The sequence below is a fragment of the Panthera uncia genome, chromosome F1 (assembly GCF_023721935.1).
Source record: "Panthera uncia isolate 11264 chromosome F1, Puncia_PCG_1.0, whole genome shotgun sequence".
NCBI classification, from domain to species: domain Eukaryota; kingdom Metazoa; phylum Chordata; class Mammalia; order Carnivora; family Felidae; genus Panthera; species Panthera uncia.
Genome location: NC_064813.1, coordinates 6046071 through 6060282, shown reverse-complemented (window position 1 = coordinate 6060282; position 14212 = coordinate 6046071). Strand labels below are relative to the sequence as shown.

Here is a 14212-nt window from a genome sequence, read left to right as displayed (position 1 = left end):
AAGAAAGAAAGAAAGAAAGAAAGAAAGAAAGAAAGAAAGAAAGAAAGAAAGAAAAAGAAAAGAACTGGCATACTGAATACAGGGGGAAGTTGACAAGATTATCTTAAATTCAGCTTAGGACAGGTTGAGTCCCAGAAATACCTAGGCAGAGATATCCGGCAGTGAGTTGACTATAGTAGCCTAGGGCTCAGGAGAGAGGTCTGCCCTGAAGATACATCTTGTGGGAGAATAAACTGCATACAGGTGGTAACTAAAACCTTCAAAGTGAATGTGACCACCCAGGAAAACGGGGACAAAATGAAAAGCTTCCTTGACCAGAACCCAGTTATGTACCATAATCCACGAAACAGGCAAAGGAAGGAAACCAGAAGAGGCATCCCAGAACACAACAGGAGAGGTCACCCCAAGAAAGAAGTGGTGATCGATGGCATGAAATGCAGCCCAAGAGGTCAATCCAGGAAAATAACAACTGAGAAATGTCTACTGGTCTTAGCAATTAAGTGGTCACTGGAGAACTTACTGAAAGTGGTTTCAATCAAGTGACTAAGAAAGAAAGCTAGATGGCAATGGATTGAGAAATAGAAATATATAAGCACAAACTAACTTTCTGGAAATTTTAAATCTGAAAGGAAGGAATGTGAAATTTAGTGAAGATTGGGGAGAGGGATTCGAAGTCCTGGCCGGGTCTCATTCTTCACTTTTTCAGACGGATAAAAAGCCTATTTTGGTAAAATTCAAATAAAACCCACATATATTAAATTGGAAGTAACGTTTTTAATTATCAGGAAAAACAAGGGACTCATGTAGCCATCAATGGAATATACATATACACATATGTAACATTTTCCAACATACCTTACAAGTACCTGGTAAAATCATCTCTTTTTTCACATACTCCAGGGGGCCAGGGACAGAGGGAAACTGTTGGCCAAGTATCCCTCCCTTGCTCCAACTGTTCCTTCTCTTAATGTTTCATAAAAACATTATGGAACACTAAGGAATATCCTTCTCCCCTGCTTTAACTATTTAACTCCTATTCACTCTTCGAAGGCCTGCTCAAAATCCCCCTCACAGAATCTCAGCATGTAGGAGACAAAAAGGCCTTGCAGGCTCATGACATCCATGTGTTTCTCCCTCTATGCTGAGAGCTTCAGTGAATGATCCCTCTGAGGTCATACTCGTGCCTCGGGGCAAAGCTGGAATCTGAACTACTTCTTCAACCAGCGTCCATTTCACAACTCATCCTTAGGTCCACTTAAGACTGCAAGGAAGTCAAGCTTCAAGAATAATCTATCTTAAATAGTTGATTTAGTGTAAGACCCATGTTAATACACTTCTGAAAACTAAGGAGCTGGTCTATAACTTCACTTGTTGGTTTGTCAACTACCTACGACTACTTGATGATAGAAGTAAAGATTACAGATGTCAACTAATACTTACTTCGTGGATAGGCTGACTGTCAGTCACTAAATAGGATCTCTCCCCCAGAGTGCAGTATTTATTTCCGCCTCTGCCAGTGGAAGTGTTGGAGCAGATGTTGGCAGACTGTGACATACAGTATGTCTTTAAAACTTGTTGGGGTGTGAAATTCATAAGGTCAAAAAATGCTGCATTTTGATCAGCAGATACAGGAGTTCTGTACTTTCATAAATCATTTCAGACAAACCAATACCATTTGCTAGTAAGATAGAGAAACTAAGAAACTGTACTGGCCTTATGGAGGAGATAATGTATGCTGTTAGGGTTTTAAAAGCCAATTTTTTATCATTTTAAAGCAAATGCTCGCTCAGAAGATCTTTAGAGTGAAAATGTGCTCTTAAGTCAACACAAAATACAAGATATTACTTCAATTGACAACAGGATTTTAAAAGTAATTTTCTAGTCAGAGAAAGCCATAAACATCTAATGAGTATTCCAGCGGGGGAAAAATTATTTCCTTAACCAATACATCCACATTAAGTGTTCTCACTTGTTAAAAAATGAAATCCCTACATAAGAATCCATTTATATAAATAGAGAGATGTTTGGGTCTTTTAAGTTAGTATTCTTATCACTCAAATGATTTCACAAACCCTTTGGTTTACTGCTTTATCTTACTCTTTAAAAAATTAAAAGATACTATCCATAAAAAGGCTGGGGCTCCATATAATCTTAAAATGACTTTTATGACATTCAAGGACTTTTGTTATCTTGGATATTTTGTTGTTGCTATTTGATATTTTTTATTTTTATTTTTTTTGCTTCCATCTTAACCTCCTACCTTTTCCAAATGTAGCTAACAGAAAACAACACATAACCAAAATCAAAATTAAGAATGGTGTCTAGCTGAAGATTTTATCTCTGTGTTTACCTCTTATGCAAGTTTATTTTAACCTAACGTAACTTTTTAAACGCTTCATTTCTGCGTTAACACAGAAAAACCCTTCCGTTGATTAATCAGTAATACAATCAGCCTAAAGAGCCCGGCATTTCACAGCAATGTTATTTGTTGCCATTATCACAGGCAGCACCATCTTTCAGTTTATTTTGTGCTGTGTTCAAGAAAATATACAGTCCCTAAGTCAATCTTAATTACAAACATTTTTCTGAGATACTTGTAAGGAAGAAAAATTTAACTTCAAACATAAAACCTCCCCAGAAAATAATTTCTAAAGTAAATCACTTGTTTCTCATCAGATGATCAACGAAAAGAGCTAAGATCATGCCAGGAAACCGATCAGAAATGCACTCGGTACCGCAACATCTTACAACCAAGTTCACTCTAGCAACCAAGTTCAAAGGTCTCCAATCATATTTTATGAAGAAAGGCCTGAGGTACATATTTGGGGAACTGTATTTACCACATTTAGGTTCTAACTACATAAAATCTTATACTGTATTGCCTTAGAGAGGCCATGTATTATTGATAATCAAAGCTGAGAGTTTCCCTGCTCTTAAATACAAACCTGAACTCTTTCATAGGCTTCTCATATATCATAAGGGATCTGACACGTGAGGTCACACAAGTAAATAGATAGGAGGTGAATCAACAACTATAATTAACTTACTTGCCACTGAAAAGTTGTTGAGGGGATAAGGTAAATCCACATCTTGAGGCTTCTCTTTATATCCAATGAATGAGCCATCTGTCTTCAAAAGGAAGTATCTCGGCCTCCAGTTTTTTATATATTCTCCTACATGAGGAAAGCATGCATGTTAATGCTGGGGGGAAAAATGAACAGCAGCTTTTATGTGAAAAATCAATTATGGTACAATATATGTCCCACAACACTGGCCTCCAAGAATTTAGTTAGGCAATTTTCTTTTAACTTAGCTTACAAAAGAAAATACATAAGCCTGCAATTAAGATTCAATAAAAACTCAAACATGTTTTGTTTTTAATGATTTCACACTTTGATAATTCATTTGCACCATTATTTCTTCAGAGAATCATTCATCTGAGTACACATTTTGTTCAGTTTTTCATTTTATCAGATGGGCTGTTAGAGCATATTTCAACCATTTTAAAAAGCCTTGGTAAATCATCCACACAGTATCAAGGAATTTCGATGAAAAACACTTATCATAAGGAGGAACATGAAATGGATGTTTATCTTCCAAGTACTACTGACTAATTGTGTCATTTTTTAAGAAGAAAGAGGGGAAAGTCTGTTTTCACTGTTAAATCTTGATCGTAACTTGTTTTAACAACATTTTATTGTTCTGAATAGGGAAATTATCCTCTCTACAATGCTGTAAATAAGTCAAGGAAATGAAGGAACATGGGTGAACAGAGCTTAAAAACCATACACACACTCACACACATTAATAACCGTGAGAACACGTGCTACAATACCAAGCACATGATTGTCAAGAAATGCACTTTATCAAATTTTAACATAAACTGTCACCTCTCTTCCAAAAAGTAAGTTTTTAGCAACCAGATCACAAGTTGCTTACCTAATATGGGACTCTTCTTAATTTTAAGAAACAGGTGTTCCGTGATACCGTAAGAGATGGAAGGCTATCTGGTCTCAAAACTGTCCCCTCTCTACTGGATATTTCTACCTGGTTCTTCAATATCAAATGTTTAATCCTAGTACTGCAAACAACTGAAAACAGCCCAACTTTCTTTACAAATCAGCCTCTTCTTTTGATCCCTGTTACCCAAGCTCAAACACCTGGCTGTTGCCTCCCCTTCGGCTCGGTCAGTACTGCCTTCCCCAGTCTCCTATTAGCCTAGCCTGAATGGGGCCCTCGCACCCTGCCTTTCTGCTGTTGTGCCGTGACCACCCCGCTTCCTACTCACCCCCTTCCATCCCAATGCGTCTACCACCTCCAGATTAATCCCATGCCTGGGTGTACCACTTCGATTGCATCACCTGTCTGCTCAAAAATACTCTGACTCCCTGTTTAATCAAGTCTCTTAACAGAAAATGTAAGCCCTTCCATAATCTCACCCCAACATACATTTCAGATATGCAGTGTGCCTCTGAATCAGCGATTCTCAAGGTCCTTCCCTCACACCTCTTTATACTATTAACTGTTACTGAGAACTCCCACAAGCCCATTAATGTAGATCACGTCTAGTTTATTGTATTAGGAACTGAAAAGAAATTTTAAATTCTTCTGTCACTTCCTTTAAGAATAACAATAAACTCATTACATGTAACATAGCTAATATATTTTTATGAAAATTATATTTTCTAAAACAAAAAAAATCAGCAAGAGAGAACTGCTTTACAGTTTTAACAATCTCTCTGATGTTTGGCTTCATAGAAGACAGCCAGGTGCTCGTTATCTGCTTCTGTATTCAATCTATTGTAGTATGTTTGTTTTGGTTTAAAACATAGGAGAGCAATCTGGTTCAAACAGGTATGAAGCTGGAAAAGGGAAGAGCATTCTGACAGTTACAGTGATCTTTCTTTGATACTACATCAGCATTTGACAAGTGGTAGTTTTATGACACCATATCCATGAACTTCCTACACCGGGTTGTGGGAAAATCCACCAGTCAAATGAATCTTTTACATATGCATGGTTTTGTAACATCATACAGTGGGCATTTAGAAAACACTGGTCCGCTGAGTTATACTGACCTTCCCACTACTGACACACCGTACTACGCAAGTATCATCAGAAAAGTAAGCACCGGGAAGCCATCAAGCTCACGATGGCAGATATGTTCAAATTTTTGCTTGAAAACTTGATCTTCCCCATTGGTGGTTAAGGGCTGTCAGTCCTCTTCCTTGCAGTGATGCTTTCTGGGTAAGTGCCAGCCTAGGGCTGCTACTTGACAGAGCTTAATAGTGATTTACCAAATGAATGAACAAATGAATGAATGATACGTATACAAATATCCCAGCACATAAAAGGAACTTAAAGGGCAAGAAAAAGAAAACCTGATTCCCCTCCTCACTTTGTTTTACTGAAAAAATATGGCCCAAATATTGATACACACATGCCAAATTTATAAAACCAGAATGTTAACAAACCCACAGTTCCCATCAAAAAAGATGAAGGAAGTTCCTTTCTTGACTGTCCATATTATTTTATTTTTCTATTTTTATCTATGGATTCCTACATAAAACTTAAAATCATTAGATATTACTTCCCCAATCAGTGATGGAATATTTAGATTTCAAATGCTACTGTAAAGGAACAGATTCATATCGGTATAAGATGCTGTAAGTCTACCAGGCTAAAAAATGAGCAATAGTTTAATAATTACACCAAAGGTAAAACAAATTCATTTTAAATATTTTAATTTTTTTGAATGTTTATATTTATTTTTGAGACAGAGAGAGAGCGTGAGCAGGGGAGGGGCAGAGAGAGGGAGAGACACAGAATCTGAAGCAGGCTCCAGGCTCTGAGCTGTCAGCATAGAGCCCGATGCAGGGCTTGCCAACCATGAGATCATGACAGGAGCCAAAGTTGGACACCCAACTGACTGAGCCACCCAGGCGCCCCATCATTTTAAATATTTTAAAGAAGAAATAATGGGATAGCACTATTTCTTATTTTATGAAAGCACTGAAAACACTTATTCAAGAAATATGAAATTGAAAGAAATAAACATCAAATTTTCATCTCTAAGAATAATTTCCTATCAGCCACTAAGTATTTACATGCTCAGATGCGAGACACGAGATACCACCACATAAATCTTCTTTTTTCTTAAGCAAGTCTTAGGAAATTTCAAATATTTCATATGGTCTATAAGCAGGACTTCTGGTTGCCAAAAAGCTCTCTTAAAAATAAATCTATTGTGCACCCATGACACAGAAAGATTACACCAAGACACTGCAGTAGTCATTCACACAGGAGTAAAAGTCAAAATTTACCTTCCTGACAAAATAGAAATAAGTATTATTTCTCACAAATTTTGGTTAATAATGAGTTGATTCAGTTAAATTGGTCAACAATTATACTATCACATGAAGCTCACAGTGGATCTCAAACTTTCAATGAACACTCTTGATATCTGACTCTTGTTTATAGTATGAATAAACTTCCTGAGAAGATGTTTAGAGTACATTTATTTATTTGTTCTGTATGCTGGAGACACAGTCGTGGACAAATAAAAAAGACAAGGATTTTTACTCTTGGAGTTTACACTCCTGACCACATGAGATTTCAGGCACCCCTAAAACTCGGAGAAGCCTTCTGAATACTTCCTGAAAGCAGATCCTTTCGTTTATAGGTTCCCATTGACATTCTCAAGTCAAGTTCATACAACAGCATGATGTGCTGGCCTAATTAAATATTTATTTTTTAGTTCCAAAAGTGGAACTGAGAAGAGATTCGTTTTCTGCCAAAGAAATGGGCCTTACCGGGGACACAAATTCACAAGGAGGGAATAAAGCAAAAAAGCAAGCTTTACTGCCACCAACCCAGGCCCAGAACAAAAGAAGAAGATTCCTAGCTCAAGAGATAGAAAAGGTCATAGCTTTTCCCGATACCATGGCAGGAAACTGTGCACACTGGTGGAAAAGGAGAACTGTTCCTGCAGCCTGGGGCTTCCCAAGAAAATTGGACCTTGTCCCACCGGTCATGAAAAAGGACCTGAACACTCTCCTCACTGAGAGTCTGGATGAGGCACACACTCTCAGGCTGCTCTAAAAATATGGCCAAAAAGTCCTCACTTTTATGGGGCTAAGTGCCCAGAACAAAGGTACCCTCTCTGCCTCCAATCCTTTTAAGCCAGACTGCTAAAAGTCAACCACAGCTTGCATTTTAAACATGGCATTTACACCTAAATTTATACGTATTATATGTATTAAAACCAAGTTGTATCATACTTTTATATTTATAACCCATAGGCTTCAACTATCTAAGACACAGCTTTGTTGTAATGGGGAGAAAGTCTTGTTTAAAAAAGCAGCAGCATTTATGGGGCTCCTATTCAAAACTTACAGCGCGTTGTCATGATCAATCCTCAGCAAGCATCGAGGCCACACCCTCGATGTTGGATAGGTATTTCCAACACCACCTCTTCCCAGCTTTCAATCTACCTTAGTTAAGGGCCCTTTCAATTAGTTCTTACACTCCTTGGTTGGAGGCTTTATGTATTTTGAAGTCTGCTGGTTCCAATATCAAAACACATATATTTCCCAACGAGGATCCTGAGATTTTGGCCTCTGTAGTGCGCTGAATGGTGACCCTCAAAAGAGATAGACACACCCTAATCTCAGGGACCTGGGAAAATTACCTACTATGGCAAAAGACGTGATTAAGTTAAGGGTTTTGAGAAGAGGAGCTTATGCTGGATTATCTGGGTGAGCCCTAAATCCAATCACAAGCATCTCGGAAGCAGGTGTAAATGTGAGGCAGGGGGGCTCTGACATCGAGGAGAAGGCCATGTGACTTGTTGCTGCACCACAAGCCAAGGACTGCCTGGGGACACCAGATGCTGGAAAAGCAAGGAATGGATTCTCCTGTGGAGCCTTTGGAGAGAGTATGACCCTGCCTGACACCTTGACCTCGAACTTCCAGTGTCTAGAACTACGAGACGATAAATGTCTTGTTTTGAAGCACCCAATTTGTTGTAGTTTGTTACAGTGGCCCTAGAAAGCTTAATGCAGTTTCTTAGCACCACAACCGAAGGCTTGTTTACAGAACCAAAAAAAGATGCCTACTGATTTGTTAAGTTCTTGGCATCAGTGGTAGAGAGATACATAGTTAATACCTTCTGAACACAAAGGGAGAAATGCACCTCACTCTTATAAACAGGAGAGAGTCCTATTTAGGAAATGCGGGGTTGGAGGAGGCTGTTCACTAGAGTTCACAGTTTTCTTGGTTACAATCACTTCAGATTCTGGACTTCTGCCAACTTTCTTACATTATTTAATAATTTATTTCCTGTAATCTCTTCAAACACACAAATAAAAAAAATCTCAGTGTTTCTGAGCGCGTGTGGCCATACAGAACATTCTTGATTTCCCCAGCCAAGTACAAATAATATTTTGGCTCTCAGTCTTGATCTTTAATAACAACCTCAGACGGGAGATGGTGGGAGTTTAAATCCAAGCTAACTCTCCACCTACAATATTCTGAATGAGTATCCCCGTGGGTCATCTTTATTAGGAGATGCGTTCAGCTCAGGGCTGTCCAACCAAGTTGACGGTGTTCACGTCCTACCTGATCTCAAATCACATTTGTATTTAATAATCTTCAACTTACATTCATCCTCGCACACTACAGAGTATTTCATCAGCACTATGCTGAGAATCACCTTTGCACTTTTAAAGCTGATATCATCATAAAGTGCAGAGTAGGAGCTAGGAACGTACGTCTAAGGACTAAAAGCAGACTGATTAAAACGTTCAAAGGGTCTTACATCTAGAACTAAGAAATGCTGAGATTTGTTCAGACATACGAACGGAGAAAAGCTGGTATCCTCACAAATGAATCATGTTGACGAGTATTTGGTTCATTCGTTCATTCATTTTTAAGGCTAGGCTGTGTTCCAGAACCTGGTCCTGACCCTAACTCCTTGAGAAGAACTGGCCGAGAACAGCTCAGGAACGCTCATTCATCCACTGGAGGCCCAGCCAACTGTCCTGGGCTATGCTGAAAACAGTCAGGTGAAGTCACGAAGATGTTACTGAAATACATACAGAGACAATCCGATTGAGAAGCAATTGGTACAACTATAGCACTGTTTGTCATGAATCCCATACACATGATCATTTAGAATTTAGATGATACAATTAAGCAGCAGCTTTAAAATAAGCTACTTTCCTTGGACAAAATATGAAGAAAACAAAAGAGCTGATTATCAACAATTGTACTGCAGACACAGTGAAATTCTGATTTCTGTCAGAGACACGGGTGACACGGCTTTTTAAACATGACTAACAGTCACTCATCTGTGCTGTGACACAGGCTTCCGAAGCTAACCGCTCCCTGAGGAAGAGGTGAGGGCATTCTCACGTGCATGGTGGCACCACAGTCTCATCGTAAAGCCAGGAGAACTGCGGGCTCAGCTTTCCTGAGAATATACATATGTATGTATATTCTACTGCCACGTTTAATCACAACCCATATTTTCAATCTATGTTACTATCTGTCTTTGTTGTCTAGGAGAGGAAGAATGAATAGATAAAAGCCACACTGGATGGGTATGTTAACAATTCAGGATTGATGGAGGGGGAGAGCCCACACAAAAAAGAAGCTGGCCATATTATCACCGTGATAAGGCACGTGGGTCCCCTTTTTCAGAGCAAAAGAAACTACTGAAGGCACCTTTGAGGTGACCACAGAGAGTCAGGGTCAATACAGGATCAATACACTTCTCCAGTGAGGCTCAGCTCTTTCCCCGCTCCACCTCACCCTTCAAGGGCTCCAGGTAAGACGAAATCGTGCTGCAGGGCAAGGACTCTGCAGCCTGGCACCTTGGGTCTGAACCTGGCTCCTCTACTTTCCAGCTGCAGGAACTGCTCCCTGCGCCCCGATCTGAAAAACGAGAAGCGTGGTAGCAGCTCCCGGAAGGACACATTGGGACAGTGCTTACCTGGGCACAGCACAGGCCAGGTTTTGTTACTATTAAGTGGAACCGATGCCATTTACCATACCTCTCCAACCTCACATCCCATACTCCACTCATCCGTACTGCACTTACTCGAGAAGATTGACAGAGATGAGGCAACAGGCAAAACCTGTAGTAAATGTACTCTATCACCCCAAAACAACATCTCTTTAACTAGCGGCAGGTATATAAAACTGGAATCCTACCTAAAGAAATGAAAAGGCTATCCCATATCAAAACACGGCATTGATTTAATACTTCTTCTTTCTTGAGGATATCAGAGTAACTAGTCTTCCCAAAAACAGAGCTAAAATTTTAGGTATCTTTTAGATACCTCTGAATTACTTTTTTAGTTTATTTATTCTTGAGAGAGAGAGAAAGCACACATGAGCACAAGTGGGGAGGGGCAGAGACACAGGGAGACAGTGAATCTGAAGCAGGCTCCAGGCTGTGAGCTGTCAGCATGGAGCCTGATGCGGGGCTCAAACTTATGAGCTGTGAGATCATAACCTGAGCCAAAGTCAGATGCTTAACCCATTGAGCTACCCAGGCGCCCCCTCTGAATTATTTTTATTAAGTGATATACACAGGGTACTGTCCCATGAAAATAAAATAATTTTAAATTTCCAAAGAAGAGCTTTTAAGCCAAAAATATGGCAGCTTTCAAACTGAATTTATAGGACTTTAAGAAATCATTAGTCTTAAATAAAAGTCTTCATGGGACAATTTCTACCTAAGACAAGAAAGAGGTTTCGTGTTGATATCAGTATAAACTCTATTAATTTTGAGGTTCACAGTATAGTTAAGTATTTAGTTGCTTACTGACTGACACCAACCAAATTAATACACATGCATTACCTAAAAGAAATACAGCAGAATCCTTTTCCACTAATAGATTTCCATAAAGAAATATTAGGACCACAAATAAATAAATACTGAATATATAATTCACAACCATGCGCCATGTCTTAAAGATCTTAAAGCCAAATACAGTTACTGCAGAAACGCACGATGATAAACATAACAAAACATTTGCCATCTCTGAAAGAGTCTGTTACATTTTTCTAGAGTGGATTGCGAGTATTCTGTTCAATCAGTTCTAAGTAAAAGCCCTAAGAATGCCTCTCAGGGAATAAAAGAAGTAGAGTTTCTCAATGAAATTATCATCATCCTCTTTTACAAATGTCTTGAAAATAATCTTAAGGAATTATTTTTATATTATCTACACTGCAATCAGCTAGCATGGTAACAATTTTTCAACTGCATGGGGACAACCTGGTAACTTTTTTTTTTTAAATGAAAGTACTTTTGCATATGCTAAGAGCTTACTAAATACATCTTGATTGGGGTTTCCAGCTCCTACAAACCCCAATGTTTGGGTTATCACGCCCCTTTTATCAAGACCTTTCAAGCACAGTCTTTCCTTGCCCTTGGGCAAAATTCCAAGCGTTACTTTCTGTGGTGTCCTCTGTGAGATCTCCTGGACCCTCATCAAGCAGCTCTGGCTGTGTTCTGATGGTCTCCCAGGACTGGGTGGGGTCTACTAAACAGGCCAGAGGCACCCCAGCTCCTTCATTTTCAGGTAACGCTCACAGCTCAAAGAACAAGGTTCTTGAAACACGGTTATTTAGAACCGGAGATAATGGCCTCTAATCGATCCATTCATTCAGAAGTCCAGAATGGGTGTCAAAATATGCAGGAGCTCCGTGAGTACAGAACGAGTGAGACGGGTACAGCACCTGCCCGCAGGGAGCTTTAACTACAGTAGGGCAGCTGGGAGAAGAGAGAACTGGAGAAAAGTGGACGACCGAGCAATAAAATTCAAAGTGAAAAATCCTCCCGCTTCTCTTCGTCGTTTTTAGAGGTCTAGAAAGTCATGGAGGGTGGCAACATCTCCCATGCCTGGCCTCTCCAAACAGCACCCGGTGTGCCTGGTGATGGTGGTCCTCGGTGACGCCGTCTGACACATCACCGTGGGGAGAGGGGCTGGAAGCAGTATCAGCAGAGGATCCTTCCGCATTGCATGGAGACCTGGTTTGCTGCTGTGTGGGTTCCAAGACAAGGCACCGCACCCACTCCTCTCTGAAGCCTCATGACAACACTGGCAGAGGCATAGGAATGGTTCACGATGCTGCTTTCACCCAGCGGGACATGTGACACACCTGAGCTTTCATGTGTCGAGACCGTGCCCGTGCGGTCTATTTCTCTCATGGCTTTCTGCATCGTATTGGTGAATGAGGTCATACTGCAAAACACTCAGACGTTTATGATGATCTCACGCTGGCTGTCTGGCTGTCACACAAGGTCACTGCGAGATCTGTCTGCTCTTGTCCTGGTCAATGTTACCACCGCAACTGACCAGATGGAAGGTGTTTACAATTTTGGTGATTTCTGCGTTGTGCTTCCAAGATGCCTTAAAAGCTTTCCAGATGTACCCACATTCCTCTGCTTTACCACATATGCTCCTTCGTGATTATTTTGAAAAGTATATTATAGTCAAGAAATTTTGCTTCCACTGCATAATGCATGAACTTGTCATTTTTATATTAGGTATGGTTTTCACATCTACTTCCTAAAGAAGGCTGGGCTCCATGTTTTGCTTTGAAGCTGAAGCAATGATAAGAAAAGTACTGCACTGAATACCACAAGATGTTACAATGCAAACGTCTCTAAGGTCCTCCAGTACTTTATCTGCTTTATCTTGTTATCCAGAAAACTGCACAATGACCATCTATCCTTAAGCATTATGGTATTTGTTTCAAGGTATTTTGTAAATTAGTTCATCAAACCCCGGTTCCCTTCTAGTATGTTTAGACAACATTATACTTTAAACCAAAAATGTGACACTAATTATTCTTTGAAACATAAGAACATCTTACTAGAATTATAGCAGTAAGTTTTACTTTGAGAGAAAAGCAAGGTGAATGGAGAGAGAGAGAAGGAAAGACAAAGAGAGAGAGCAAAACATCCACACAAACTAGCCAACAGAAAAATAGCATCTTGGCAATTTAATGAAGAATAAACCATGAGATTAGTTTACATACCAGTAGATATGTTGTGGAGAATTACTCAATCTGCACTCAGCTTCCTGCTGGGTTCAATGTGAGCTAAATTATTATTTTGCCTACATTTACACCCTTGTAGATTGTGAAGGCAGAGCTTTCTTCTTAATCTGCTTTCTGCATGATAGCAAAAAGTCTCCGACTCCACACACTGCGTCAAACACACGGTCATTCCTGGACTATTTTAACATAGTATCTGGGGCCACAGAACTTTAAACAGTTTGGAAGAAATGGACGTTTTCAAAGACAAAATTGTACAGCTTCTTTACTATAAATATTTTCCATCTCGACACAGGATATTCTCTAAGTGTTTAAATTAGCGTAACATCCTACATTGCATATACAGCAAAGAGCCTTAGTAAATATCAAATATGGAGGCAGCGAGTCCATAACACAAACCTACTCACCATGTATCTCCAGCACCTACCCCAGAGCGGGCTGGCGTTTATCATTAATTGAACAGATAAACCTACCACTGTGTGAAGTATACTCATGTCAGAAAGCTCTCTCACACAGAAATCTCACTCGAACACAACCTATACGGGGTTAGAACACATCTGATGGAGAACAAACACAACCATCAGTGCCTCCCCAGGGCAGTGGTCGGGAGTTGACAGGAGTGCCTGCTCACGGGGAAGAGGCCGTGTCCTCTGGAAAAACCCTCAGGTAATTCAACCCTCCCAGCCCGATATTCAGATTGCTGCCTTAGCAAAAAAACCCCAACACAACAGAATAGGGCTTTATCTTAGACTGTCACCCACGGAGTATCTCCTACAGTAAATTTCCAGAGCACAAGACCCCAAAACGACACTGAGTCGAACCACAAACTCACTCTACGGCTGAATCCATGGTCTTCCTAAGCCCTCTCTCCTCCCCTTCATTTTTCCTAGGCAGCATCCTGCCTGAGACTTGCCTCCCAGCACCTAAGGGGTGAACAGAAGTGCTGAAAGCCAGGATGAAAAGGACATTTAAGTGCCACAGGTCCACGCACTGTTCTCGGGCTTCACCCACAAGACCTGCCCCCCCCAACCCCCTGCCGCAACACGGAGAGACAGGTGCCAGGGTGTCCTCACTTTGCCCAGCGGGGCTGAGGCTCTGAGACACTGCTAACAAGTAAAGGCCAAAGCTGTGATCTGAACAA

The 14212-nt window shown here is 40.2% G+C and overlaps 1 protein-coding gene across 6 annotated transcripts in view; it reads right to left on the bottom strand.

The window, feature by feature from the left end:
• Window positions 1-14212, bottom strand: part of AKT3 (AKT serine/threonine kinase 3) — a 304322-nt gene that overhangs the window by 168138 nt on the left and 121972 nt on the right. For 4 of the 6 annotated variants that reach the window (XM_049633841.1, XM_049633844.1, XM_049633843.1 and 1 more), the window contains exon 3: window positions 3048-3173. The exons of 1 other annotated variant lie outside the window; for it this stretch is intronic. In XM_049633841.1, coding sequence (XP_049489798.1) covers window positions 3048-3173 — 126 coding nt within the window. Of the gene's footprint in view, window positions 1-3047; window positions 3174-14212 lie in introns of those variants that run through there. One more of the 6 variants, XM_049633847.1, reaches the window with a different exon arrangement.